This window comes from Carassius auratus, unplaced genomic scaffold (assembly GCF_003368295.1).
Source record: "Carassius auratus strain Wakin unplaced genomic scaffold, ASM336829v1 scaf_tig00001979, whole genome shotgun sequence".
NCBI classification, from domain to species: domain Eukaryota; kingdom Metazoa; phylum Chordata; class Actinopteri; order Cypriniformes; family Cyprinidae; genus Carassius; species Carassius auratus.
Window position 1 is genome coordinate 19435 of NW_020523417.1, and position 26762 is coordinate 46196.

Consider the following 26762-nt stretch of genomic DNA (forward strand, 5'->3'; position numbering starts at 1 on the left):
TTTTATTCACAATATATGCACATGGCCACAAAAGTTATTTTAGTGTATTTAGTGCTTTTATTTGAGACATTTTTAAATAATATTTGTACTGATTTGAGTGAAGATGTGAGGGAGAAATCAATACACCGCTCCGCCTGTCAGTTGCAGTTCCATGATCGGACGCATGGTGTCAGTGTGCCGCGGTTTTAATCAGAATACGGCCTTCGATCAGCTGATTGGCGCTTCACGCGCTAGTTTTTGTGAACCGACCCCAGCGGCAACATTTGAACAGATTCAGGTGTGTTTGTTTTTCCCAACCTTGGCGTCTCAATATCAGGTTGTCCCCTATCAATGTTCTCTAAATATAACTTGCACACCACATGAAACTAAAGTCGGCCTTTATTTTTCATCTTGAAAGTGACAAAAACGTTTCGCGTCTGTCAGTTTGTGTGAAGTTTATGTTTGTTCCACCGTCAGTCGGATTTTGAAAGGTTGGTTTGCTTTTTTGCTCGTCTTTTTCTTTTTTTTTTGATGGGTTTGGTTGTAACGTTATATATAAAATGAGACTTTTAAGAATATTTTGAGATAACTGCGTGAGGTTTTCGCTTCTATTGTTACTTTTTTACGTCATCCATAATAAGCAAATAATGCAGTGACCGTTTGAACACGTAACGTTAACGTTATTGGGCTTGTTTATAACTTCGTATATTGTAACATTTTTTTTCTGTCTTTTTATTTACAAGCACTGTGTTTGTTTAAAACACATCTACTGTATTTAAACTATATGTAATTATTCCACCCGTGATATAATTCATTTTTACAATTTTCTTCAGTCATGGAGTGGGTCATCTCGCGGGGGTTGGACGTTTTGAGATCGTTTGAGCCTTGTATACGACTCATAATTAGTTCAATGAACATATATAAGATCACCAATCATTGTCCAAATCCTTTAATTTAGAACCGAGAGCTGCAAGAACAGCTTACATTTTTAAAAACCTGCAGTATGTAAGTCTGCTCAGACCCTGACATGACATGGCACTTTTCTGTGTCAAAGACACTGTTTTTACAATATGAGCATTCTACTGGATTTACGCGTACAAACACTCTTAAGATCAAATCTGTGTGTACACATGCTTTATAAATGAGACCCTAAGAATTTAAACAAATTAATTTGTGTATCTTCTGTAGTTCGAGGCTTTCTCTCTTTGCTCACTCCAACATGGATATCGGAGTGACTCCGAGACGGCACAACCCTGTGGACAGCATCTGCCGCAAGCTGCAGACTATCCAGCGACGAGATCAAGAGGTTAACTCGCCCTTTCAGATCCCTAAGTTCCAGTCCAGCAGCTACGACAGCCCTCACTCGGGTCTGCGCCTCAACCTGGAGGCCATCCTGAAGAAGCGTACCGTCCGAACTGACGGAGACTCTGACTGTGATTCCTCAGCGAGCATGCTGACCCCCACAGCTTCCCCGGGACCGGGGTCTGCCACCAACACCCCTCGTGCTCCCATCACACCTGGCAATGCTACCTATACCATTACCAGCACGCTGAGCACGTTAGGGGAGAGGAGAAATACAGCAACGTACAGCCGGCCATTTCGGCGTAACTGCTCCACCCCAGCAACCCAGACTGGGGACAATTACTTTAACTTTACCCCACGCTACTCCACACAAACCCTGCTGGAGGGGCCCGAGACAGAGGTGAAGACCTCGAAAATCCCAGCTCCTGGCTTGTTCTCGTATAACTTGAACTTCTCCTCTGATATTTCTAACATGGACAGTGAACTCACCTACCCGGCCCTCGTGGTTAAGAGACTTTCACTGGGCGAGGGTAATGAATCATCTCTCTGGAGTCATCTTTTTAACATTATAAATGTTTTGTTAAAAGCATCGACTACATGTCTTTTGTTTTTCTTTTGATTCGATAGGATCCCTGTTTCCCTCCGAGCCCAAGAAGGAGAGCATGGCTGAGGTCAGTCTGATTTGTGAGGAAGACCTGTTGGACACTATTTTTCAGGCCTGTGACACACAGTGCAGAGGTACATACATCACCCCCCCATTGCTTTTATGCCTTCTCTGTACCGTAGAATGTAAAAACAGATGATCAGGCGTCTCAACTTCCATTATAGAAAAGTCATCTTGTGAAAATTATGTAATTTGAAGTCTGAGTCTGCTTAGTTGTGATTGTGATTGTGAGGTGGAGGTGCAGTATCAAAGTCCTACCTAAACTCCCGCAGACCCAGTCGCTCTGTTTTCATGGCATCAAATAAACTAAAAGCAAACTTATTAAAAGATGAAAGATTTGCCCATTCAGATTTTGCATATAGAATGTAAAATCATCAAGTTTTACAACAAGTAATTTTTGCTTTATAGAATATCATATACTGGTGAAGTGTAGACAATAAAGGTGCAGTCACATTAAAAAAATTATTTTGCAATTTATTTGTGGGCAAAGTCTAGTCAGTAGGTATCTCACAGTGCATGAGGACTAAAGATTTTGGTGTGTTCTGAAACTCCTCTTTCTTTGACGCAAAGAAACTCCTCTTTTCTTGGTTCGTTCCTCATTCTGCGGAGGTTATTAAGGAGAGCAACATCTCCTGAATACACTGGAGTGTCAAATAGCTGAGCTGCACAAATATATTCGCACCTGTATGATCGCTCATGGACAAACTTTAAAGATGTAGAGACAGTATTTCATTCCTAGAAAGAAAGAGCAACGAAGCTTGGTGTCGACGACCTAGAGTTATGCAAAAAGCAAAGCAGAGAAACGAGACAAATTTTCCAAAGCCATGAAAAGAATGAAAGGAAACAGTAAAGATATAAGGTAGCAAGTACCAAATACATGTTACACCATACTGCTGCTGCTGTTGTTCTTTCAATAAGCGAATTTAAAGGGTATACAGTAAATGAAATGCCAAACGAATATACAATAATAATCCTTTGTTTTTACCAAATCAATTTATCCAGTTTAATAAAATAAGTGAACACTAATAAAATTAAGCAACAAACTGATTCCAATATTTTTTTCCCACATCATGCTAAAGTTTTCAGGCTATGAGCCATTTACACTTCCCATACAGGACTGATTATGGAAATGGTATGGTTCTTTGCAAACATAATACTTGACTCTGAACTGCTGCTAATCATTATTCTTTTGTCTATAGTATTCTGACCATTGGGCCCCGTCTCACACCTATATTGCATACACTTCTTCATTTTAACGTTGTTTTGTTTAGTGGATACACGCGAGCATCGTGACACATGTTTACATTAATTCACACCCCGCCTCCAGCAGCGTGAGGGTGATGGAAAGTTCGTTAACCGTATATTGTCGCTCAGTGTTTTCAAACTTGTTTTTGCCACAAAACGAAGATCTAAAACGAACTTCGTTTGAAGTATATCAGGGCCTTAACTGCTCCTTTATAATTATTTTTAATAGCAGATGTTATTCCTCAGCAGGTTGTGAAGCTAACTAATGTTACAATATCTAATTTTTTATGTTTGGTTAAACTGAAGTAACCTTTTAGAGCATCTGAGAACATTGACTCATTCAAACCCAGCAGTGCTTCTCAGCATTCAGACCTAGAGGTGAACACTGTCTGATCTGTCCTCAATGAAGTTCTGCTCTCCCCTCATGATGTCTGACCTGATGTGCTTTCTGTGGTGACCAGAGCTAACAGGAGACAAAATCTGCTTTCATTTATAGCCATTCTCTTATATGAAGGCAACAACAGTTTAGGTGAATGCAAAAGGTTTTTTTTTCCATTTTAAAAGAGATGCTTTTATATATATATATATATATATATATATATATATATATATATATATATATATATATATATATATATATATATATAATATAAACAGCCTCGATATGTGCAGACGCGGTCATGGTGACTCAGAACAAGTAGGTGTTGCTTTGCAAACTTTGTTTGACTTTACTGTTGGGATGGCATCTGAAGAGACCCAGGTCCTGTTGCCACTGTAACCATAGTAACACATTCCTCTGTTGCAGGTAAAGTTTATGTATCACATATTGTGGACTTCTTGAGACACACCACTTGCCGCAGTTCAGAGGACAGTGGCCTAGAGGAACTCTGCAATATGCTGGACCCAGAGCACAAGGACATTTCCATAGACCTGGACACATACCATGCTATCATGAAAGAGTGGATTGATGATTGCCGGAACCAGGGGTATGAAGAAATATACACACACACAGATATATATATATATATATATATATATATATATATATATATGCCCTTTGCTTTAGAACAGTGATTGCCATTGATGCACTTTAATAAAGGCCTTTTTAGTTGGGGAAATCTGATGGTTGTTTAACTATTGATAATTTTGATAAAGGCTCTGGTCCGTTAAGAGGAAGCAGTTGTTTTTGCAATCAATTCTGTGTGGTATGTCTTTTGTAGATGTTGCCAACCCAACCAAAGACACATTGCAGATTTTCATCAGTCTGCTATCAGTCCACAATCAGTTTTGATCACAAGGCCTTTCTTTCCTGCATTTTCTTCATGACAAGTTTTTAAGATAAAAGCCCAACTCAAATTTCCCCTTTTTTTCCTTAGGAAGGACTCAAAGAATGATACCAACAGGAATCATTTAAACTATGGGACAGTTTATCGGGTGAGATCTTCTTAGGTGTATGTCAGAATGCTAAAAAGCTCAATGTTTTTCATATTTTCTTAGTTGTTAATGTTATAATTTTGTGTACAATCACCTTCTGTTTTCTTTAGCAAGAAGATCTGCTCTTTTAAATATGACTTCAGGTAGTCTTGAAGCATTCGGAGGGGAAGCCTCCAGAGCTGACCTGTAAGTTTAGGAGTGTGAGTTGTTTGTTTGTGATAGATAAACAGTTAACAGTAGGGGGAGTGTGATTTGTGAGACGGTATCGACTGTATCTATCGATCAAAACTTTGGAAACAGTTTACTCAATTTGTTTCTTATGATCTTAAAAACCTTTTGATCTAAAGGTTTAATGCTTGGATGCTTTTGAAAAATAATTTCTGCCATTTGTACACAACTAAAAATAAATATATATAAAAAAAATGCAATCAATGGTGTTACTGGAATATTATTTACTCTGTGTGTGTTTATCTGTACAGGGAGACATCAGATCTAGTCTTCTGTGTGGCAGATCTACAACTAAATAACCAAAAGCTGCAGGAGGAGGTGCGTAAACTGAAGCAGGCGGTGGAAAGCATGGAAGACACCAACCAGAGACTCATTGAGGAAAATGAAGACCTCAAAGCACAAGCTAGGATGTAAAGACTTGTATTACATTCTGCCTCACTTGTCTTCTTTCTTAACCTCTAAACCCTAAAATAATATTCATGTACAAAACATGCCTTAACACTCTCCTCTCGTCCCTCCCTACCCTCATCCTGCAGAGGGCAGCAGTTATTACAGAAGGAGAAGATGCTTAAAGAGGAAGTTGAGGAGATGAAGCTGAGTCTGACTTCTTCAGAAGAGTGTCGAGCTCAGGCCTCTGCTCAAAGAAGGCAGATGGTGAGGCACAAACCTCATTGATGGCTGTTCTGATGTTAATAAGCCACATTATGAGACTCATGAGGGTTTATGAGGTCTCATAAACGAATGCAATTAGATAACATGCGGTATGTTGAGAATGAGATGGATAGTAATATTACGTGAACCAAGGATAGGCAAACATCCAGAGTAAACAAATTGGCTGTCAGATAAACACAATCTCACTGGTTTTATACTGACCACATATTGACATTGACATATACATTATTAGAAAAAACATGAACACTTTTATAACCTTTAGTTCTGGTTTCCTACAGGAACGGGAAAACCAGAGTCTTATATCCAAAATCGCTGCTCTACAAGAGGAGGTATGGCTCCTTTACACATCTTTACACATGGCATCTTTACACATCCATCCAGTGTCAGTCATGTAGTTCACTGAATGGTTTTCATCCATCATACTGATTCCGTTTTCTTTGTCCTCCTTTCTCCACATTTCTCCTTCATCACATATTAAGAATATGAAAGTCACACTGGAGGCAGAAGACCTTCAGAAAAAGATCAATGACCTCTGTGACCTTAATGCTGACCTTCAGGTAGGGCTTAATTTAGTTTACTCGTTAATGACTGGTCTTTTATGCAAAAAAAAAAAAAACATTTAACTCTGTCATTGGTGAATGCTTTCTTGCACACTTAGGTCCAAGTTCATTCATTTGATACCATTCTGGCTGACAAGGAGTCGATAATTCAGGAGGTCAGTCCATCTTGTGTATCACTAAGACAATGATTTAATATGAAAACTTAGACCAATAAAGTCAACTTTACAAAATAATTTAGCTTTTCTTTAGTCATTACTAACATCATTCAGTGTTCTCATTATTCATTTGGTATGTTTATAGAATCTTCAATCATGTTAAATAATATTTGACCAGTATCATAACAGAAACTGCCCTCTTTCTTCTCCCAGAAAAATAAACAGATAGATGAACTGAAGGTGGCCATTGTGGAGTATTCCTCAGTTACAGAGGTGAACTCTAATTCTCCTTTTCTCTCTCTGGTTCTAATATAAGTAATCTGTCATTTTTACCACAGCACTGTTTTTCTGCTGCTCTGGCTGTTAAGTTGTTCAAAGGTGACCACCGTTTATTTAGATATCATATTGCCATGTCGGTCCAGATTGTTAAAGTTTCACATAAACAGATCTTCAAAGAGCCATACAGCCTACTACAAAGAACTCGACAGTAAAGATTTATTTTTTGGCAGACAAGTATCTACAGTTTCACAAAAGAACAATCACTTTATTTTTATAGCAATATATTTTATATTTTCTAGAAATATTTCATTAAACATTTCTGATTTGTTTTTAGCTGATGCTTCCAAGACTATCAATATTTTTGCAAACTGCTTACCAACTAGGCGACAGTATTTGTGTGCCAAATAAGCAGAAATCCATAACAGAAAACCAAATGTTTAAGTTTGCAAGACTTAAGAATGGATGATCATATGGAAACTTAGTGGCTCATCAGCACTTTTCCAAAAAACTGCTCACACTTCCCCTGAGCCAGTATCAAAGAATCCTGGAAAAAATTGTTTCAGCAAAAATATTAAAGGTGGGGGGGGGGGGATGCTCGTTTTCACTCAATATCCTGTTAATCTTGAGTACCTATAGAGTAGTACTGCATCCTTCATAACTCCATAAAGTCTTTAGTTTTATTATATTTATAAGAGAAAGATAGTCTGTACCAATTTTTCCCGGAAAACATGAGCGCCTGGAGGCGTGACGTGTGGGCGGAGCTGAAGAATCACGAGCGCGAGTAGGCTTTTGCGTTGAGAGTGCTAGAAACTGTGACATTACCGTGAGGAAAAAAAACATCATCCAAAACAAACCATGGCTAACAGTCAGATTCAGCGTATATTTGTATATATGATCCAGAATCTGTACATGTGGAAAGTGCAGTTTGATGACATCGCATGTTGTTTACTTGATGTGCTTATGCGCCGATTGCTAAGTTAACAACACAGAGATATTTTAAGCAATTTTACTCACCGCCTGCGGTTCCAACACACGATCGTGACCCTTTTTAGTTGGGACTGCATTATCCTTAAGAAATAAACGATGTGCAAATCCGGCGTCAAACTGGGCCTTGTTTGTAAAACAAGCATCTTCGAAATGCAGGGAACAAACAAAAACACTTGCACAACTCCGTTGATGCTCTGTAAAAATAAACTCCATCCACTGGTCCCTTAATGCTGTTTTTTTTTTTTTTTTGGTAATCTGCTGGGTTGTCTTGCCCTGGCAACCAAAAACACACTTCTTTTGTGACAATTCGCTCTCGATCTGATCAGTGAATGTCTCTGCTGTGCTCTGCTCTACGTGAGCGGGTGCTCTTCCGGATGAAGTGCCCCTTAGGACCCATATGAGGAAATTCCGCTCCATCTAACGTCACACATACCCATACTCAAAAAAACTTTCTGAAACTTGTGACAAACCGGAAGAGGTATTTTTGGAACAAAAATACTCCTTCAAACGTACAACTTAATTTTTGAAACTTTGTCCATGTTTAGCATGGGAATCCAACTCTTTAACAGTGTAAAAAACTCAGTATGCATGAAATAGAATTTCACCCCCCCTTTAAGTAGCACAGGTATTTTCAAACATTGATAGTAAGAATAAGAGAAAAGGTTTCTTGTGCACAAAATCAGCATATTAGAATGATTTCTGAAGGATCGCGTGACACTGAAGACTGGGGTAAAATTTATTCAAATAATTAAACTTTTTTTTTTAATTGCAATAATGGCATAATTTTATGTTTTATAAAAAACATTAAAAAAAAATCTTACAACCCCCCCCCCACTTTTGAATAAGTGTATATACAGTTTATTTGGAAACTCCATACTAGTGGTCAACCGATATTGTTTTTTTTGACAGCCGATAACAATATCTTGGAAAGCATTTTTTATTTGTATTAATGTTTAAAAATTATTAAATAAACATACTTTAGATGACAATGTATTTTCCACAAAAAATGAATATTTAATAAAAAATATAATTAAAAAGGAAGTAAACACTGTAACCAACAGGGCACTCAGTATTCTGGGAAGTTTGTGTGCATTGGGAATCATATTTCTCAAAGCAAGCGTAACCCTCATTTTACACACAGCACACAGTGAAAATGACATGAATATGACAGTGGGCAAATGCATAAATTGCAGCATAATTTGAAATCACTAATTTAAAGTTTAAAGCATTTAAAAAAGCATTAAAGCATCACACAGGCCGACCATCACAGAGAACACGCGATCATGCAGGATAAAAATGCACACTTCACATTATCTTACAGCTGGATTCGAATTAGTTTGTGAAATTTCAATTAGTCAAAATCGAATATTTCATTAGTCAATGAAAGATTGTTTAAATTATATAAACACGTATTTGCTTAATGCTGACGACAAATGAGAAAGTATAATAATGTTTGCCTTTCTACTACTATATATATATATATATATATATATATATATATATATATATATATATATATATATATATATATATATATTACTACATATATAAAGAACTATACATGTGATAACTGTGGAACAAATTAATTCTACCCCAGAGTGTTCTAATTATTGTGTGTTAATTTTTCTTGCTTCAGCTGTTGAGAGCAGACAAGAACAAACTGGAGAGTCAAATGCAGATGATGCAGCCTGATATGACAATGTAAGAGCTCTATGTAATGCACTTAACACTGCAATCAAAATATTAGTTGATTAACTGACCTCATTAATGTCAATCATAATACTTGCACAAACATCAGACGTTACTTCACATGTCCTTCTAACTGTGTATGCATGTGTTTGCAGCCCAGGTCTCTCTCTCTCGGTGGCCTACAGACTAAATCAGATGAGTTCAGGTTCTCTTCAGACAGAGTTGGCTATGGCACAGAATCCCCTGGAGGTTTGCAGTGTGTTTTGTGTGTGTTTGCAATTCACTTGTTTGTCTTTGTCCCATCCATGATTTGGAGTGTCTCTTTCTCTCCACTCCCACTACCACTCATGTGTTGTTCTCAGTCCGCCCACTCTCTCTCCCACTCCACTGCCAAAGAGTGCACTCAGTAATCCACACCCTCTCGGTGCTTTACACCAAACTTTAGGCATTACAATGAGCTTGACTACATGTGCTTTATTACACAATTTATATTTTTTTTGCTGTGGGAGATTCCATTGTCGTAGCTGGTGATAACTATAATACTAGGTTTGGAGAAACCAAGACAGTTTGGTGACAGCTTTTGCCTTCAAAACTGACTTAATTCTTCATGGATTCACACACTTGCTGCAGATTTGTCAGCTGCACATCCATGTGAATCTTCTTTCCCACTCCATACCAAAGGTGTTCTAATGGATTGAGATCTGGTGATTTTGGACACCATTTTGAGTATAGTGAACTCATTGTCATGTTCAAGAAACTGGTTTAAGATTATTTGAGCTTTGTGACATGGCATGTTATTCTGCTGGAATTAGTCATCACAAAATTGGTACACTGTGGTCATAAAAGGGTTGGCATTTAAACAATGCCCAGTTGGTACTAAAGGGCACAAATTGTATCAAGAATATATCCCCGGCACCATTACGCACCAGCAACCTGAACTGTTGATGCATAATAATAAAAATCGTAATTTGTTAAATTTTATATAGCGCTTTTCTGGGTAGTCAAAGCACTTTACATGGAAGTGGGGGATATCCTCAAACACCACCAGTGTGTAGCATCCTCATAGCAGGATATATCCATGCTTTCATATTGTTTATGCCCAATTCTGACCCTACCATCTGAATGTCACAAAAGAAAATAAGACTCAACCAATTTGTTGTCCAATTTTGGTGAGCTTGTGCAAATTGTAGCCTCAGTTTCCTATTCTTTGCTGACTGGAGTAGCACCCAGTGCAGTCTTTTGCTGCTACAGCCCATATTCTTCAAAGTTCGATGTTTTGTATGTTCAAATATGATCTTCTGCAGACTTTTTTTGTAACGTTGTTTGAGTTACTGTTGCTTATCTGTCCGCTCTAACCAGTCGAGCCATTTTACTCTAATCTCTGGCATTAAAAAGACATTTTCGCCCTCAAAACTTGTGTGTCTGGCATTAAAATATTAATTAATATATAAACTATAAAATGATATTATAAAATATTAAACACCATGCATGTCTGTGTATTTTTAGGGTTTGGAGCATCTGTCCTCCTCGGTTTGTTTTGCATCTTCTTTGGATGAGACTCTAGATCGGGAGGTTCTTCTTCTTCTCCAAGGCCCGACTCCAGAGCAGCTGTCTCTGGAATTTAAAACTCTGATCAGCAGACTGGTAACCAATTAACCAGCCGTCACACTCAAAATTTAAGAAAATTTCATCTGTATAGTTAGTTGGATGTTAATTTTGCCAGCTTTCCATCTTTAGACACCTGAATGCTGGTTTTGTATGATGCCGGTCCACAATGTTTTAGTTTTCACAAGTGTAAAACATGACTTTTTCCAGAAAAGGGAGTTTAAGGAAGATGGCATCACCTTTCTCACAGCATTCAGAAGCCTAACAGAGAACAGTGAAACTCAGGAGATCAACACCGACCTCAAGATACAAGTAAGAGAGTTTATTCAACTTAGTCAAAATCATTAAGTATCTAAACTAATCATGTAAAATTATATAAAGGGAGACACGGGCATTTAAAAAATTAAATAAGAACTCCTCTCCCCTTATTTAAACTTTTATCTACCACATTGCATAACTGCTTGGCTGGACATGGTCACTCTTATTGTGTGTATTCAGTGGACCGCATCAGTACGTGTGGTCTTCCCCGGTGGTAAACTATACATGCCAATATTTCTCTCACTCCGTTTCCCACGATGCACAGGGGACAGTGTGTCCGGTCAGACTAACTCTGTGACTCTTCTTAAGATAACCTTTGTATTTTTTTTTATCTTATCGTATTTATTAAGATTTAGTTGGCAGTAATGACTTACTGGTGCATGGTGTGTTGTATTTAGTCACTGAGCCTCACTGTTGATCTTGTAAACTCTGGCAGGGCCTGGAGGTGCAGCTTGAGCAGAGAAGGAGTGACTGGACCCGCAGTCTGGAGCAGTTGGACCAGTACACAGACTCTCTGGAGAGAGAGCTTCTAAAGATGGCTAGCAACATGCGACGTTCTCGTACCGAGATCCTGCACCTGTCTGTCAAGTAAGTGGACTGATATGGTAGCAGAGATGCTGTTGTATGATTTTTGATAGCAGATTACTGAACCCCCCCCCCCCCCCATTTTACAGTGACATTTACCATTGTTTTATGACTTTTCAGGGGTGAAACCACTTCATTAGGAATATACATATTCAAGAATTTCACATGAGATTTTGGTTCTGTGTGATCTAACAGAAATTGACTAACAGAAAGCTACTAGGTCAGTGGTCTCAAACTCAGTTCCAGGAGAGCCATAGCTCTGCAAAATTTAGGCCCTGTCCAGACGAGCATGGTTATTTTTAAAACCGCAGCTTTTTTTCTCAGCGGTTTGGCTGTTCGTCCGCACTTAAACGCAGTGCCCGGTTACTGAAACTGACTATATCACCACCTGTTGGTCTGGCATGCTCTTACAGTGCGTCATAGCATGCGTTTGCGTTTTACATGTGGACAGAGATTCTTTTAAATAGAAGGAAAAATACAGTTTATAAAAATTCCTGTGTATGTGTGGACATCGTCTTATCTCCATCCAGCTCCGAATCACACCTGCTTGGAAGTTTATAGTAATCCTAAAGACCTTGATTAGCTGGATCAGTTGTGTTCGAATTACAGTTGGAGCTAAACTGTGCAGAGCTGTGGCATTTCAGGAACTGAGCTTGAGGCCAATGTGCTACACTGTAAAAAAAAAAAAAATATATATATTTTCTTCCTTAGTATTTTTGTCTTGGTTTCTAGTATAAACATCTAAACATTCTTGAATCAAGATGCATTTACTTGACAAGTAAAATTACTGTTTTCTGAAAAATTTACCCAAATTGTATTAGTTTTTGCTTAAACCAAGCAAAAATATCTGCCAATTGGGCGAGACAAATCTTCTTTTTTAAGCCTTTAAAATTATTTTTCGTACTGGATTGGCGGCTATTTGTTCTTGTTTTTCAAGCAAAAACTAATAACATTTTGATAAATTATTCAGAAAACTAGACATGCTATCTTGTCAAGTAAATGCATCTTGATTTTGTGTTATGATGTTTATACTAGAAAACAAGTCATCTTTTTTGCAGTTGTAGGTGCTTCATACATTGCTACAGTACTTGACAATAGATAATGGCCTGCAAAAATTCACCAAAATGCGATCATAAAGCTCAAGATTTTTATCACCTTAGCTGTAGTAAATTCCATGAGACTAATACTGTGGTCTGAATAGCAGCACGTTTTCATCATGCCTCCTTGAGACGGTCACTGGCAAAACAGCTACTTCATTATAATTAAATATTTCCCATTTTTGTGTTGCTAGAAACATTTTCATGATTATTTCTGTCATATTCATGTGTCCAGATTCTTGTATTTAACAGTTAAATTTAGACATAGACAAAACTAATTTAGAGTTTGATCTTAGTAGATATTAGTATTAAGTATTTTTCAAACCAGGGTATATTAATTTTTTATTAAAACATCATACCTTTCAAAACCGTGGAAGGATTATGGGGAGAGGCCTTACCAATTTAGTCCATGTCTGTGTGAATGTCTCTAGACGCATTTGTCAAGGGGCTGATCCGGTTGACCCCCTCAAGCTGTTTTTGGTTCACTGAAGAGGTGTCTCTAATTTGACACAACACTGTTTTCAAAGCTACAGTACTCAGTGTACTTTAGATAAAAGGCAAAGACTGTTGTGAGAAGCTAGTGGTGCTCTAAGATTTGGATGAAGGCACAATGGGACATTGCTTGGGCCTACGGATTGGGTATAGTATGTCCAACTTTTGCTTTTGTAGCACTTGTGAAGAGTTCAGAGATCTGCGGAGGATATATGGGGATTGTGTTTGTTAGAATTTATGTAGATCTTCATGTACCCCTCTAATAGGTTTTGATTGAACTCATGATCCAATTTTTTATGTATTTCACATTTTTATCAACCGTGCAGAGGTGTTGTCTCATGACTTTCATTATCCCAAATGATTGTTTTTGTAGATTTATCCATTTAGTCAATTCATGGATAAGTAACAGTCAAATTACAATTCATCACTAAATCGATTGACATTCACCTTTTGCACAAGTTTTGTTATAGCGAATTTGCTCAAAAGTTTTAGGCAGAGAGAAACTGTCTTTTAGAATTTTGTAAATTCAGTGGTTTATACATTTTTAGGGTACAAGAGCAGGAGAATCAAAAGCAGCAGTTGCGAGAGGAACTTGACCAACTAAAGGTTCCCCTGGACATCAGAGAGGCCAGCAGCCAAACACCGGATCACCTACAGCAGGTACTGAACCTCACGAAACGCTTGCTTTCATTGCCTGCACATGCTTCAGCATATGGGCTTAAACCATGACAGATTTAGATTCAGCCCTGGGCCAAGCAGAAATAAAGATTTTTGTGAGCTTTTGCAGATCACAGATGGATACTTTTACAGTCTCATTACAAGATGCTGAGAGCTGTATGTGTAGGAGGCAAGTGTGGTTTGTAAGCCAGTTTGGAACCTGACTTCATCTTGAACTCAACTCTAGAGATTAGACGCCGTTGACTGACTACCCCACAATGTTCTTATGTTCAGAACTTGGCTGATGTCTTAGTTTGATTTGTTATTTTTTTCCTATTCAGTTAATTTCTATATATTACTTTGCATATTATTTTAAAATCTCCAAAAGCTTGCCAAAAGTCTAATATATAAAGAAACATTTTGAAAAACTAGTAGTTAGCAGGGGAAGCCCATAAACTTTTAATATAGTGGTCCTGTAAATCTGCTGTAAACCTTTGAAGAACTACAGTAGGAGTGAGCTGGGGAAGCCCATATACATTTAATATAGTGTTATGTAGAGCTGTTGTCACCGACTGTTGACATGTGACTGTGATTGTGCACCTTCAGGTTGTGGAAGAGCTGGATGGCCCCTGTCTTGAATGGGATGAGGAATATGTGTTGTCTGAGTCTCCACCTTTACAAGAGCTCGGGCCTGACCAGGAGATGCTTCAGGAGCTCTGTTGTGAAGAAGAGGTACTACAGGCTCTGAAACAGGAGGAAGAGGAGGAGGTGAAACACAGAGAGACTGTGAGGGACAAGGAGAAGATCACGGAAAGGACTGAGGGAGAAGGTGAAGCAATGCAGGATTCTGGAGTAGAGAACGAGGAGCTACAGAGAGACTCCATCCTCTCTCAGACGCCTCTACCAGATGACACCCCTGACGGAGAATCACAAGGTGAAAAATTAATTGATTTAGTAAGGCTTATTTTTCCTGATTGGGTGAAGAAAAGATTCTAAAAGTTTCAACGTTAGTTTCTCAAATTGCAAGATGGAGAGAAGGTTTTATAAATGGTAAAATGGAAGAACAAGCATAAATGGTACATTTTCCTCTCTAAAGAAGAACCTTTTTGGTTTTGTATAAATCTTGTTTCAGGTCTAATGGGGTTGTGTGATTTTTGAGATGAAGTTGTCTGGTGTAAATAGTCATACCTAGAGGACAACCGGTCCGTGTCAGATTCCTCTGGCCAAATAATCCTTCCTTAACCTTTAGTATCACAGATCAGGCATACATCGCTGAAGCTTAAACACAAGCTGGAAAATCAGCGTCATTCTAGCTTCAATCCTTTTGGCTTTCCTTCCACTATTGTTCTGCCATCTTTGGTCAATATGTAAGGATCTCCTTTATCCTCTGTCCCCATTCTTGACCGCATGACTGCCAGTGACACCACAGGCTTGTCACTTAAGCTCCATTATGTGATCATAACAACATGACATTGAGGCATTAAAAAAATCAAATAAAATGCAAAAGTACGCATAGGCTTTTATATCTGTGAAAACTGGGACAATTACATTACTTAATAGCACAGTTTTGTATCATAAATATTTCTAATGGAATTGCTGTTGTGTTAAGGACGAATGGATTTCTATGAACAGCACCTCATTCCAAACAAAGATTTTAATGGTTGTAATTGTTTATGAAAAAGTAGTTATTTTTTCTGCTTCTGAAATGTTAAGTTAACAATACATAGGTTAAGCTATTTAAGCTTGTTTTCCAATTAAAATTGTTAATGGGATGCACATTATATTGATACCATATTGGTTATTGGCTGATATTTAGTTTATTTTAAAAGTGAATAGCAGTTCTTTGTACTGTACATTTTTAACATTTCACATTAAATTTTTCGCAAAATGGTATAGAATTTTTATATTAGTTAAACCTTTTAGGTGAATTCCCTTCTTGTGCTCGTTGAATATACTACTTTAAATGTCCCATTATGTAAGTAAAATGGGTTATGAATGCCATTTTCATTACTTTTTTTTTTTTTTCCTCTCTATCCTCAGGAACTCCGTTTGTGGGTGAAGAAGGAATGCAAAGGCCTTGCACAGCCCTAAAGGTACATTTCAGTATCTTTTATCTTAATTTCCCATAATACCTCTCTATCAGATACCTCTAACTATCAGCTAACAAATCAATTTATAATTGTGTACACGTTTTCTTTCTTGTGGTCTATCTCATGATGCAGTGGTTTTATGCACATTTGATATAGTGAAGTTCAGAGTTCTTAAATACAAACTTTCAGAGTGGCTGACCATGAAATTCAAAAACACATTTTTAGTGACTTTGTCATGTGTTAGGCATGCCAAGCCACATTGTTTTTTTTTTTTTTTTTTGTCTTGGAAATTTAACGTTTGGCTTGGTCGGTGGATCCATGTGATTCACTGCTGCCACGTTGATAGTTTTACTTGAGAATGCTACTTCCTGAATGCTAGTAGGAATTTAGATGACCCTTAGAACCAGTGTACAAACACGCATTGAAGAGTGTATCGCACGTCACACCTGAATGAACTTTCCACCATTTGCATTGCAAATGTCTGAACTCTGAAGTGTGGATTTGCGCCCAGTCGTCATTTAAAAGTAGCCAATATGTTGTCTTTAGGGAGACGTTTTCTCTGTTAGAGTACAGATTCATTTTATGCTGCCCTTTTGAATCTTTTGCTGAAAACTGCAGGAGGAAGACAGACTCCCAGAATGCACTGGGCCTGAGGACGCCCACGAGCAGGCTGCTCCTCTGCTTCACACCCACAACCAGTGTGCTGGTAAAACCTCTTCCTCTCACTGTCCTTCTGTGTAATGTTGTAGCAACCTACAGTACAAGACTAAAATACATTTCAGTTTGCAGTTGAATATAAGATGACTTTCATAACACAAAATAAAATATTAAATGTTCCTGTTATGTTTTTATTTCAATGTGAATTTATTTCATCTCTCCCCACTCACTCTCCAGATGCATCTTTGAGCTCTGAGACGCCCCGTGAACAGGTGATCTCAGTCAAACACCTTATTTCATCTACTGAACCTTCCTCCCTTGAGAACACAGAGATGGTATCTCCCTCCACGGGCCAGCCTGAAGTTGGTGATTCCATTACAGGAAGGTACAATTTCCATATATCAGCATTTGCTTGTGGATTTCCTCTGGCTCACTGATATAAAGTGCTAGTTAATGATTCACCAAAAATAAATTATGGTCTGGTTTCATTCGAAATGCCTACCACACTGCCAAAGATCACATTTGCTAGTCAAATGTGTGTCATCTCTTCCTGTCTTGGGCTGTTTCGAGTAGACATATTAGGGAGTTTTACTACTGACAGAGCCTCGCTTTGCATGCTTGCCATGCACCTGTGTGGCCAGGCTCGGACAGATGCTCCATCCATGCTCTGCTGGAGCACACAAACCATCATTGCACTTCCTGAGAGCAGCTGCATCCTGAAACATCAGAAAAACAAACCGACAATTTGGTAACAAACTTTCTCTTTTCCTCCCTGGTCAGGACCCAGCAGCCCACTGCCACAAACGGAGAATCTGAGGGAGAACCTGTGGCCACCACAGCTTACATGAGTGACTCGCAGGTCAGTTTGAGGAAGCTGAGCAAACCAAGGGGAAGCTTGTTGTGTTTGTAGCGCCACTTGCCATTTCTTCCTCTTCCCCTTTTGTTTTTTTGTTTCTTTTTAGTTCTGCCCCTTTCTTCTTATGTTCTTTTTGAAAAAAAAAAAACTTCCTGTTTGGTGGTCCTGTGTAGTGAGAGTAGCAGCTTTCTTTTTTGTTGTGCCATAAAAAGAGGAGCCTGCGGTTGGGTTTTAGAGAGTTCTGGATGACGGTAAGCAATAATAACTGCTTGTGAGAGGACATGCCTACCCTCTTATCAATGTGATGTGCCTGGGCTTTCGGTGTTTAGAATTGCTTTTTGCTGCTTCGAAACATTATATAAGCACTTGACATCTGACAGACTGGTTTTGTTAGTGGAATTTTCCTGTTTGTTTGTCCAGAATCAGATATGAACTGTTTTATGAATCTGTGAAGCCAAGGGTTATTCAGACATATGCACGGTGATAATTGCCCTATTGACACTCTTTCGTGAACGTTATTGACTTATAAAATGGGATGGGAGATATTCAGGTGAACTTGAAGTGAATAACCAAAATAAACTGCAAGGTGTAGGTAAAGGACAGATAGACTGTCCTATAGCATGTATTGGTTTTAAAGAAATGCTTCTTATTCAGTCCTGCCTAAATTCAGAACAGCTTGTTTATATTGCCATTCAAAAGTCTGGGGTCAGTAAGATGCTTAAACAAAATAAAAAATAAATCAATTAAATGGTTAAATTAATCAGCAGTTAAAGTGACCGTAAATGCATCTGCAATTTTATAAGATTTCTATTTCAAATGAATGCTGTTCATTTAAACTTTTTTTAATCATCTAATATATTATTTAAATTATTAGAATTTATTATAAATTATTAAAACTATTTTATAATAATAAAAAGCACTTTACATTAAAAAAAATCTGAAAGTGATCAGTAAGGCATATTAAAACAAGGCAATTTAAATTAAACAATGATTTTAACATTAAAAGGCACATTTTTAACGTTGATAATAATAATATCTCTTGAACACCAAATCAGCATATTAGAATGGTTTCTGGAGTTTGATGTAACACTGAAGACTGGAATAATGGCTACTGGAAAAGTCAGCTTTGCATCAAAGGAATAAATTACATTTTAAAATATATTCAAAAACTGTGGTAATATTTCACCATATAAATTTTCGCTGTATTTTTGATCAAATTAAATGAAAACTTGTTTTAAAAACATGAAAAATCTTAACCCTTAACTGGTTTCTTAACATGTTTTGCTTTAGTATCCATATTTTGTACCGGGCACAAAAAATGTGATCTGTCTAATTTGGCTAGCTTCTATCAAATGACAGATTGGATCTCAGTCTTTGACGTCAACAGAAAATATTGGAAGCTTTTCATAAGCCTATTTATTTTGCTATCCTAACTTTGCTAAGTGCAACTAACCAATTAATCATGCATTTGTTTCTTCCCTGGTGACTGTGACTCAATCGGAACAGACCTGCAACTGTTTCTGGTGTTATTTGTTGGTTGTTTAATTGTTATTTTCCTTGTGTTTTTTGAACTTAGTGATAAAATATGTTGCTCAGGCTGTGCGTGTGTGGTTTTTCATCAGTATGCTTGGAATAAGTATAGCACTTTTTCACTCCCACTTCAGTGAACTCTGCCAGTACAAGTGCTCTCCCCCTCCAGCCCTCCCCCTCTCTATCTGTTACTCCCTCTCTCTCTCTCTCTCTCTCTCTCTCTCTCTCTCTCTCTCTCTCTCTCTCTCTCTCTCTCTCTTCCTGTCTTTACCATCCCCTCTCTCTCTCCCTCTCTCTGCCAGCTGTAGAGCACTCACACACATTATGTAAGTATCTAGCACTTCTCTCTCTGTAAAGCAGAGTGTAGCTCTTTTATTTCATCTGCCATGTCATGGGACAGGTATGGAAATGCGTGTGATGTTTATTTGCATATTTAGGTAGTTTACACAAATGTATGTGTGTTGCTGTCCAGAGTGTGTCACTGGGTCATAATGCAATATTGTTTTCTCCTATAGAGACTGAGCGAGGGACAGCTTTCTAAAGTCTCTGCAAAATCGGACAAGTGAGTATGTTTCCTCTTTGTGCAACTGATTATTTGAATGTATTTATTACGCAGGGGCGTGCTGCTGGACTGAGTGTTTTAGTGTTCAAATGTGTGTATCTTCAAGAGTTGCTGTACATTATTGTTAATCATTTGTTTAGGAGTCCTTTGTTGCCAGTAGCAGAGGAAGAAGAGGCCATGCCAGAGGCGGCGGAGGCGATATCATCTGGGGTGAACTCACCAGGTAGGAGGAAATACACCAGAGGACGTTACCTGTTGATCTTTTGAAATAGGGATGACAAATGTACTGCTTCTGACGGCTGCAATTGAATACTACTTTGTCGAAATGAAGTTGATTTAATGGAAACACAGAATTTTTACTTTAATTTATGAACAATATTGACAGGAAAGTGAAAACCACAAACTGTTGTTCATTTTATTTGTTTTAATTTCTGACTGATTACTTGAATATTTACTTGAAGCAATGAAACAAAAACTTTTTAAGGCTGAATGCCATTGTTCTAATTTAATGTTTATATTCGTATTTTGCTTTTTAAAGGAGTCCGCTCATTAGCAGTTTGGCTTTTGCTATGGTTTTGAAATTGTTAATGAGAATTATGAAAGCTCACTGGAACTGCTATTGGTCACTAACATTTTAATATTGTGAGCAACCCTCAGCATTAGCATCTGCAAATATAAATACAAGACACAACTTAAAAATGTGAAATATTGCTTTGGAATCCTAAATGAAAAATGGAAGGGCTAAAATGACTTAAAATGAAACATATGAATTAAATATAAATATTTAAAAGAAACTTTGAAGAAACCCTACCTTCAGTGTGTAATTTTTACATCATTACCAATAGCAGTGCATGAGACTTTAGTCCCAATTTATTCCAACAGAGACTGTTGTTAGCATGCTGCTGCAGATAGCTGTGCATTACCCCAAAAGATTTTTAGCACACAAATATTAGTGGAAATCCTTTTTTTTTTTTTATTACACCAAAATATTAGATTTTTTTTATTTTTATACAATTTAATAATGCAATTTCTTAGTAGTGAATAAGTCTACATCAACATTTCTCTCATCTTGTCTGCTTGGCAGCTCACTAGGTTTTGGAGCCAAGTTGCTCTCCAAGTGCCTCTTAATTTATTTTCCTTTTTAGACAAGTCAGACAGCAAACATTTATTCAATTTCATTCTGATTCAAACTCCGCAGCCTCAGCTGACTCATTGAAGGATCCTTCTGAAAAAGCGAAGGACATGACCTTTGACCCTGTTGTCAGTGAGGGTAATCTTCCAACAGTCCCTGCTGCGCAAGGCTCCAAAAAAGACCCTATGACTCTGATGAACAAGCTTAAGAAAGTAAGAGCCACTGTGAACTAAACCAATACAACAAAAGCCAGAAGAATCTGGTCCTACTTGCTTTGCAAAATATTTGTTTAATTACATAAGGTGATTGTGTTCTTATTAAGAAACATTCATAACATGCCATCCGATGCCCATTGTAAACTATTGTAATGTCATGATGAAGTTTACATAGCTGTGTAGTACATTTAAAAAGAAATGTTCTTCCAACAGGAAATGAGCAGTATGGCAGCCATTGAGGAGCAAAAAGCTCAGGAGGACGGGGAGCCTTCAGTGACCACAGAAAAAGAAGGTCGATAAACAGTCTCTCTCTCAATGTCTATCTCTTTATCTAGTTCTGCTTGTTTCCTCAATATCAGTCTGCTCTTCCTCCCTCAGGTGGTACATCTGTCATCTCTGAAAATGCCAGCGATTCCACCAAAGATGTCAAGAACAGGTTATAATTCTTTGTGTACTGAATTTATATCCATAAATTTGAATCCGATTCAAGCATGCCTTCACATGACTCACTTGACACATTCATGTACCCATTAATCTGAAATGTGCATTTCATCTGCAGCCTGTCGCCAAGTGACAAAGAGATAGAGGTGAGGTGGTGGGTTTTTTTTTTCCTGCATTTAGTCCAATTTTATTATAGAGTGTAACTATATTTGATAGATTATAATGTGGAGACTGCTGCCTTTTTGGACTGTTTACCATGTGCCCTCCTGCCAGGCGGAGTTCCACCGGCTCTCTCTGGGCTTCAAATGTGACATATTCACCCTGGAGAAGAGGCTACGCCTGGAGGAACGTTCGCGGGACCTGGCTGAGGAGAACGTCCGGAAGGAAGTGAACAGTTGTAAAGGTCTGCTGCAGGTCAGTGTCATTTTGTGCACTTTTTGCTGGCATAAAATCCTGTGTATTTTATCAATGCAAGGAAGAAGTGCTTTGTTCAGGACATTGTATTTTTACAGAAAATTCTTACTGAAAATGTCTTCCAAATTTGACCTGAATTCCCATGTTTGAACAGGTAGCTTGAATTTCACACTATTTTGTTATATAGGCCCTGATTCCACGGTGTGAGGAAGATAACCAGTCCATGGAGATCATCCATCGTCTGCAGAAGAACCTGGAAGTCCTCATTCAATCCATGACCAGAGTATCCAGCCGTTCAGAGATGCTTGGGGCTGTTCATCAGGTTTGTGTGTTTACTCTGGCCCTTCAGAGTGCTGAAATGGCCCTCTAAAGCCATAGTTAACAAAGAGGCCTCCTTGTTTACATCTCAATTTCCTTGCATGTGTAGGAGACCAGAGTGGGTAAAACGGTGGAGGTGATGATTCAGCATGTGGAGAACTTGAGGAGGATGTATACCAAGGAGCACGCAGAGCTGTTAGAGCTCAGAGAGAACCTCACACCAAATGAAAGGTCCTTTGGGTCCCACACTGAGAGGGGTAAGTTGATTATTATAAAACAAAAATACACATTGTAATGGCAGTAACACCACATGGGTTTTCTTTTGACTGCAGATGATTTCAGAAACAAGAAGCCATCAACTGGAAACATTTTCAAAGTGAGTTATGGCTCAAAACGCACCACTTCAAGATTGTGAATTTAGCTTGTGGTGTTCATTTATTTATTTATTTATTTTTTATTTTTAAATCAGTAAAAATTTATGGTAGCACTATTTTACAGTCCTGTTCCTCATGTACATACTATGTACTTATTATAGTAATTACAATAACTATGTAATAACTAGGTACTAACCCTGAACCTACCCCTAAACCTAACCCTATCCCATGTAGTTACCTTGTGTTACCAGAACTTTCTTAGATAAATACACTAAGTACAATATAAGTACATGTTAGTACACGTACTGTAAAATAAAGTGCAACCAAATTAATAATGATGTGTTCTCTCCTAAGAACACTAGCCGACGTATCAGTATAGCTACCATTCCCCGCAGCATTGGAGGACAGACCCATTTTGACATGGTGAGGAGTAATTTCTTCTTACAGAGGCGATTTTGGTAGAAAATAAGCAGAACAACTGAATAAACTGTGGTTTCTAATTCACAGCCCAAAGACATGGCAGAAACTGAGGTAGAGAGACTCTCCCGTCGGTCACCATGGTAAGTGTACTGATGCTGTTTTGAGATTGCATGGTCCACAAAACGCACCTGCAGCCTTGCCTGTCAGTATTAGTCCACCAAAATTGGGTTAGTGTGACCCAATATGTATCAGAACAAGATTTATTCACTTGGCTGACACTTTTATTCAGCCAATGTCAAATAATACACTTATCAGTTGGTTCTCTGGAAATTGAACCCATGACTTTGTGTTTTATTGGAGTCACATTCCAATTGTTTTTATAATACTGTGTGCACGTCTTTGCACTGCGAGAAAGGATGTCATGGTTGTGTGTCGACCGCTTTACAGGAACATGGCAACCAAGAGGCCACCCCTAAAGCGCTTCATTAGCTCTGGTACTTGGGCCGACAATGATGAGCCCACTCTGATGAATAGGTAAGGTCACGCGTGAAGATCTGTTGTGTACCTTTCGTCTTTGGAACCAATTTCATGCCAAACCCATAAAGAGCACATGTGCCATCGGAGCGTCATGTCATGCAGAACCACAATAGAGGCCTTGAGCTTAGATGGGAACACTGAAGTGTGAACTTTGCACAGATTTGGAAATGACACAGACTCTCACTCCGAGGAGGAGCGGAAGGCAGAACCAGAGGAAAGAAGGAGTAGCCTAACAGAATTGGGCATCAAAATCACCTCCTTCATAATGCCAACTAAGACGTTAGTGTACCTCCCGCCTCCCATTATTCTCTGCTATAGCATTCAGGCATTATCTACTACAAATCGAGGGCTTTCTGTCAATAACGTCACTGCCTTTTGCTGCTGCAGCAAAGCTATGAAAATCTAACTTTAATGTTCTGTTTGGATATGGACACCCACAAAGTTCATCAGCTTAGCTGCTTTTCTTCAGTGGAAAAATGAAACCAGTGCTGACACACTGTATGTCTTCTGATTCAGTTTGCCGCAAATAAGATAAAGCAGCCCATCTGTGGTTTCAGAGAGAATACAGAGTTCTATTTTTTATTATCTATTTTCCCCACATTGGTGGACAGTTTGAGCTTTGGCAAATGTACTCTGATCCACAGTGGTGTGCTATTCTAATGTTCTCTGGGATTTTCTTAAACAGGATAAGTGGTAGACTGATAAATAGAGAGCAGGATGGAGAGAGATACTACTGTTCAAAACTTTGGAGTCAAGTAATTATTATATATAATTAAGGATACATTAAAAACAAAAACAATAGCAAAACATTTGTTACTTCAAATAAATGCTGTTCTTTTGAATTTTTTTTTTTTTTTTAAAGACTAAATATTTTGGTGGTGTGTGTGTGTATATGTAATTTTAAAAAATGAAAGGCAATAAAATGGGCAGAATGGCTTCTTCTGTTAATTGGCCCATCAGTTATTGGCAGACCTCAAAATGGTCATATATTGGCCAACTACTCTGCCTGACCAATATATATCAGTCTATCACAGAACTGTTTGTCTTGAAGCACTGAAACATTCCTGTTTGTCTTACTTTGTCAAACATTGCTTTCAGCAACAGCTGTCATTTTTCACATTCCTCTAAATGTTTTCAAGTCGCCTCAGCCGTCTCATCTATTCAGACTGAGTTTTCTTTTTTAATCATTTGTGCTTTTAATGACATGCTATTTTCCAATGAAAATATGGCCCAGAACATATTCTACACAAGTATGCAAGCGCTTCTGGCTATGCAACTTGATTTTGTTTGTTATTGATTCCAAAGGAATGCATGTTACATATGTACAATGAAACCACGTTGTTGCGTTTCCTTACTTGAACAGAGTGTTTCTGGGCTAAGCATATATTGATAGTTTTCTGTCATGTGACCGGCTCAAAGACCTGGAGGGCAAAACATCCATAGAAGTGCAGCTCAAGCCTATCGGTTTCACAGCCACAAATAATTAGATCACCTCTCCAAAGAAAACGAAACGAAACAAGGTCTTGGCATTTGCAATCCATGTTAAGCACCCACGGCAATATTTCAATCATTAAACAGTGCAACAAACATTGTAAATACACTTAAAGTGCCTTAATATATTTAAAACAGTAATATTAAAAGATAAAATTCAGTAATCACTATATGAATGATGCAGTTTACATAGGCAAGCCTGCCTGTACAAAATATACAACATCAATAATTTGTTTACTTTCACCTTTTTATCTGCGTTTTACAACTTTACTACTTAAAATAACTGGCGGTCAGTGGAGCAAAGCTTCATTTTGCCCTCCAGGTGAGTCTTCCTAAGAGTGTGACGTCACGTGAAAACAATCAATAGAGGGTTCATCTGCAGCTCATTACAATAACATTAACATTTTACTTGGTCCTTCCCTATTTAGCATAACAGAACACCTTGCTTCCTGCTGCTGAAGGTATGCTTGTACTTCTCTTTTTAAACATTTCTTTCCCTTTCCATCCCAGTCCCAGCCCCAGCCCAACAGATCACGCTCCACCCAGTCTGACTGATGGGAGGCCTGCAGTTTCCAGAGGCACCAGGGGCATTTGGATTTGGCTGGCCTTGCTTGTGGTTCTAGTTGTTCTACTGGCCCTGCTGGCGAGCCTGATGTTACAGCCTGCAGTAGATGCAGCACCTGTGGGCACCGGGGACTCCTGGATGACCATCCAGCAGCTTCTGTGGCCCTATACTGGGCTGAGGCACAACGGCCAGCCCCCTGTGTGACACCAGGGGGTCGGCAAGGCTGCAGTGGCTGGTTCTGACTTTCAGAAAAAACTCTGGCTGCAAGAGCTGTGATGCAACACTACTGCCTGTCCTTCTAACAGAACACTTTGTGACCATTTCTTACTGAAGGTAAAAAGTTGTGCTGAAAACTGTAGACTGCTTGAATGCCGTGTATACAAACCGTCAGGTTGGCGACATATGTAATAAGCACTTTTAGGAGTCAGTGCCAGCCAATCACACGGTGGATATTTGGATTGGAGTGGGATGAGCACACTGCAATTGTGTGAATGTCAAACATCATATATTGTTTGCCCGAAAAGGCTGCCGTTTTTAAACATTTTGAAATTGATCAGTGTGTTTTTATGGGCAGTTTGAAAGTGTATTGAGATGAGACCTTTTTAAAAAAATGTTTTTTCTTTTTGTTAACTTATTTGACAGTTTTATGCAGTAGATGTTTTTTATATTATTAATTGTTTCAAACACATGGTTTTTATCCTCATGAAGCTATAGCTTTGGTGTTCATTGTAAGAAGTTCATACACTTTTGTATGTTCCAAAGAGGGGGGAGAGAAACTTTGCACAATAAAAGAAACTGATCCAACTCATCTGACTATTTACTGTGCAAAACAAGCTAAATGGATCACAAAGCTTCAGTCAGTATGTGTGTTTAATACTCATGCTTGGGTGTGTTCTTATTTAGTTGTTTTTGATATTATAATAAAATCTAATTTGTTTTTAAAGTTTTTAGAATTAAATACACTTGCAAGTTTCTGTAATATTCTGGCATGTAGGAACAGTTTCCCCATGAAGAATTTGGTGCACATGCTGTTATTAGTTTCTATCTACTGTGTATATATTTATTGCTTATCTTATAAATAATTATTCAGAGTATTATTTGGGTCCCACTGCTTATAATAAATTTTACAGGGTGTTATTACATCTCAGCATATCATCAAGATGTAGCAATGACTGTTCAAAACGGGTATCAAATACCGGAGATATTATTGTG

At 38.2% G+C, this 26762-nt stretch overlaps 1 protein-coding gene across 1 annotated transcript; it reads left to right on the forward strand.

The window, feature by feature from the left end:
* The first annotated feature begins 102 nt into the window (after positions 1 to 102).
* On the forward strand, positions 103 to 26354 carry LOC113069634 (lymphoid-restricted membrane protein-like). Its single transcript, XM_026242799.1, is given in 38 exon segments — positions 103 to 277; positions 1168 to 1811; positions 1909 to 2019; positions 3996 to 4176; positions 4567 to 4583; positions 4586 to 4624; positions 4735 to 4810; positions 5104 to 5262; positions 5389 to 5506; positions 5803 to 5853; positions 6004 to 6081; positions 6183 to 6239; positions 6453 to 6512; positions 9142 to 9206; positions 9350 to 9443; positions 10701 to 10838; positions 11010 to 11111; positions 11554 to 11705; positions 13840 to 13951; positions 14555 to 14882; positions 15989 to 16041; positions 16657 to 16744; positions 16933 to 17080; positions 17476 to 17554; positions 19597 to 19643; positions 19784 to 19866; positions 20842 to 20987; positions 21204 to 21282; positions 21369 to 21426; positions 21550 to 21577; positions 21705 to 21845; positions 22033 to 22167; positions 22273 to 22420; positions 22496 to 22539; positions 22892 to 22960; positions 23045 to 23097; positions 23405 to 23491; positions 25496 to 26354. Coding segments are annotated over 37 exon segments (4296 nt in total). The 5' UTR covers positions 103 to 277; positions 1168 to 1198; the 3' UTR covers positions 25755 to 26354.
* Positions 26355 to 26762: the final 408 nt, after the last annotated feature.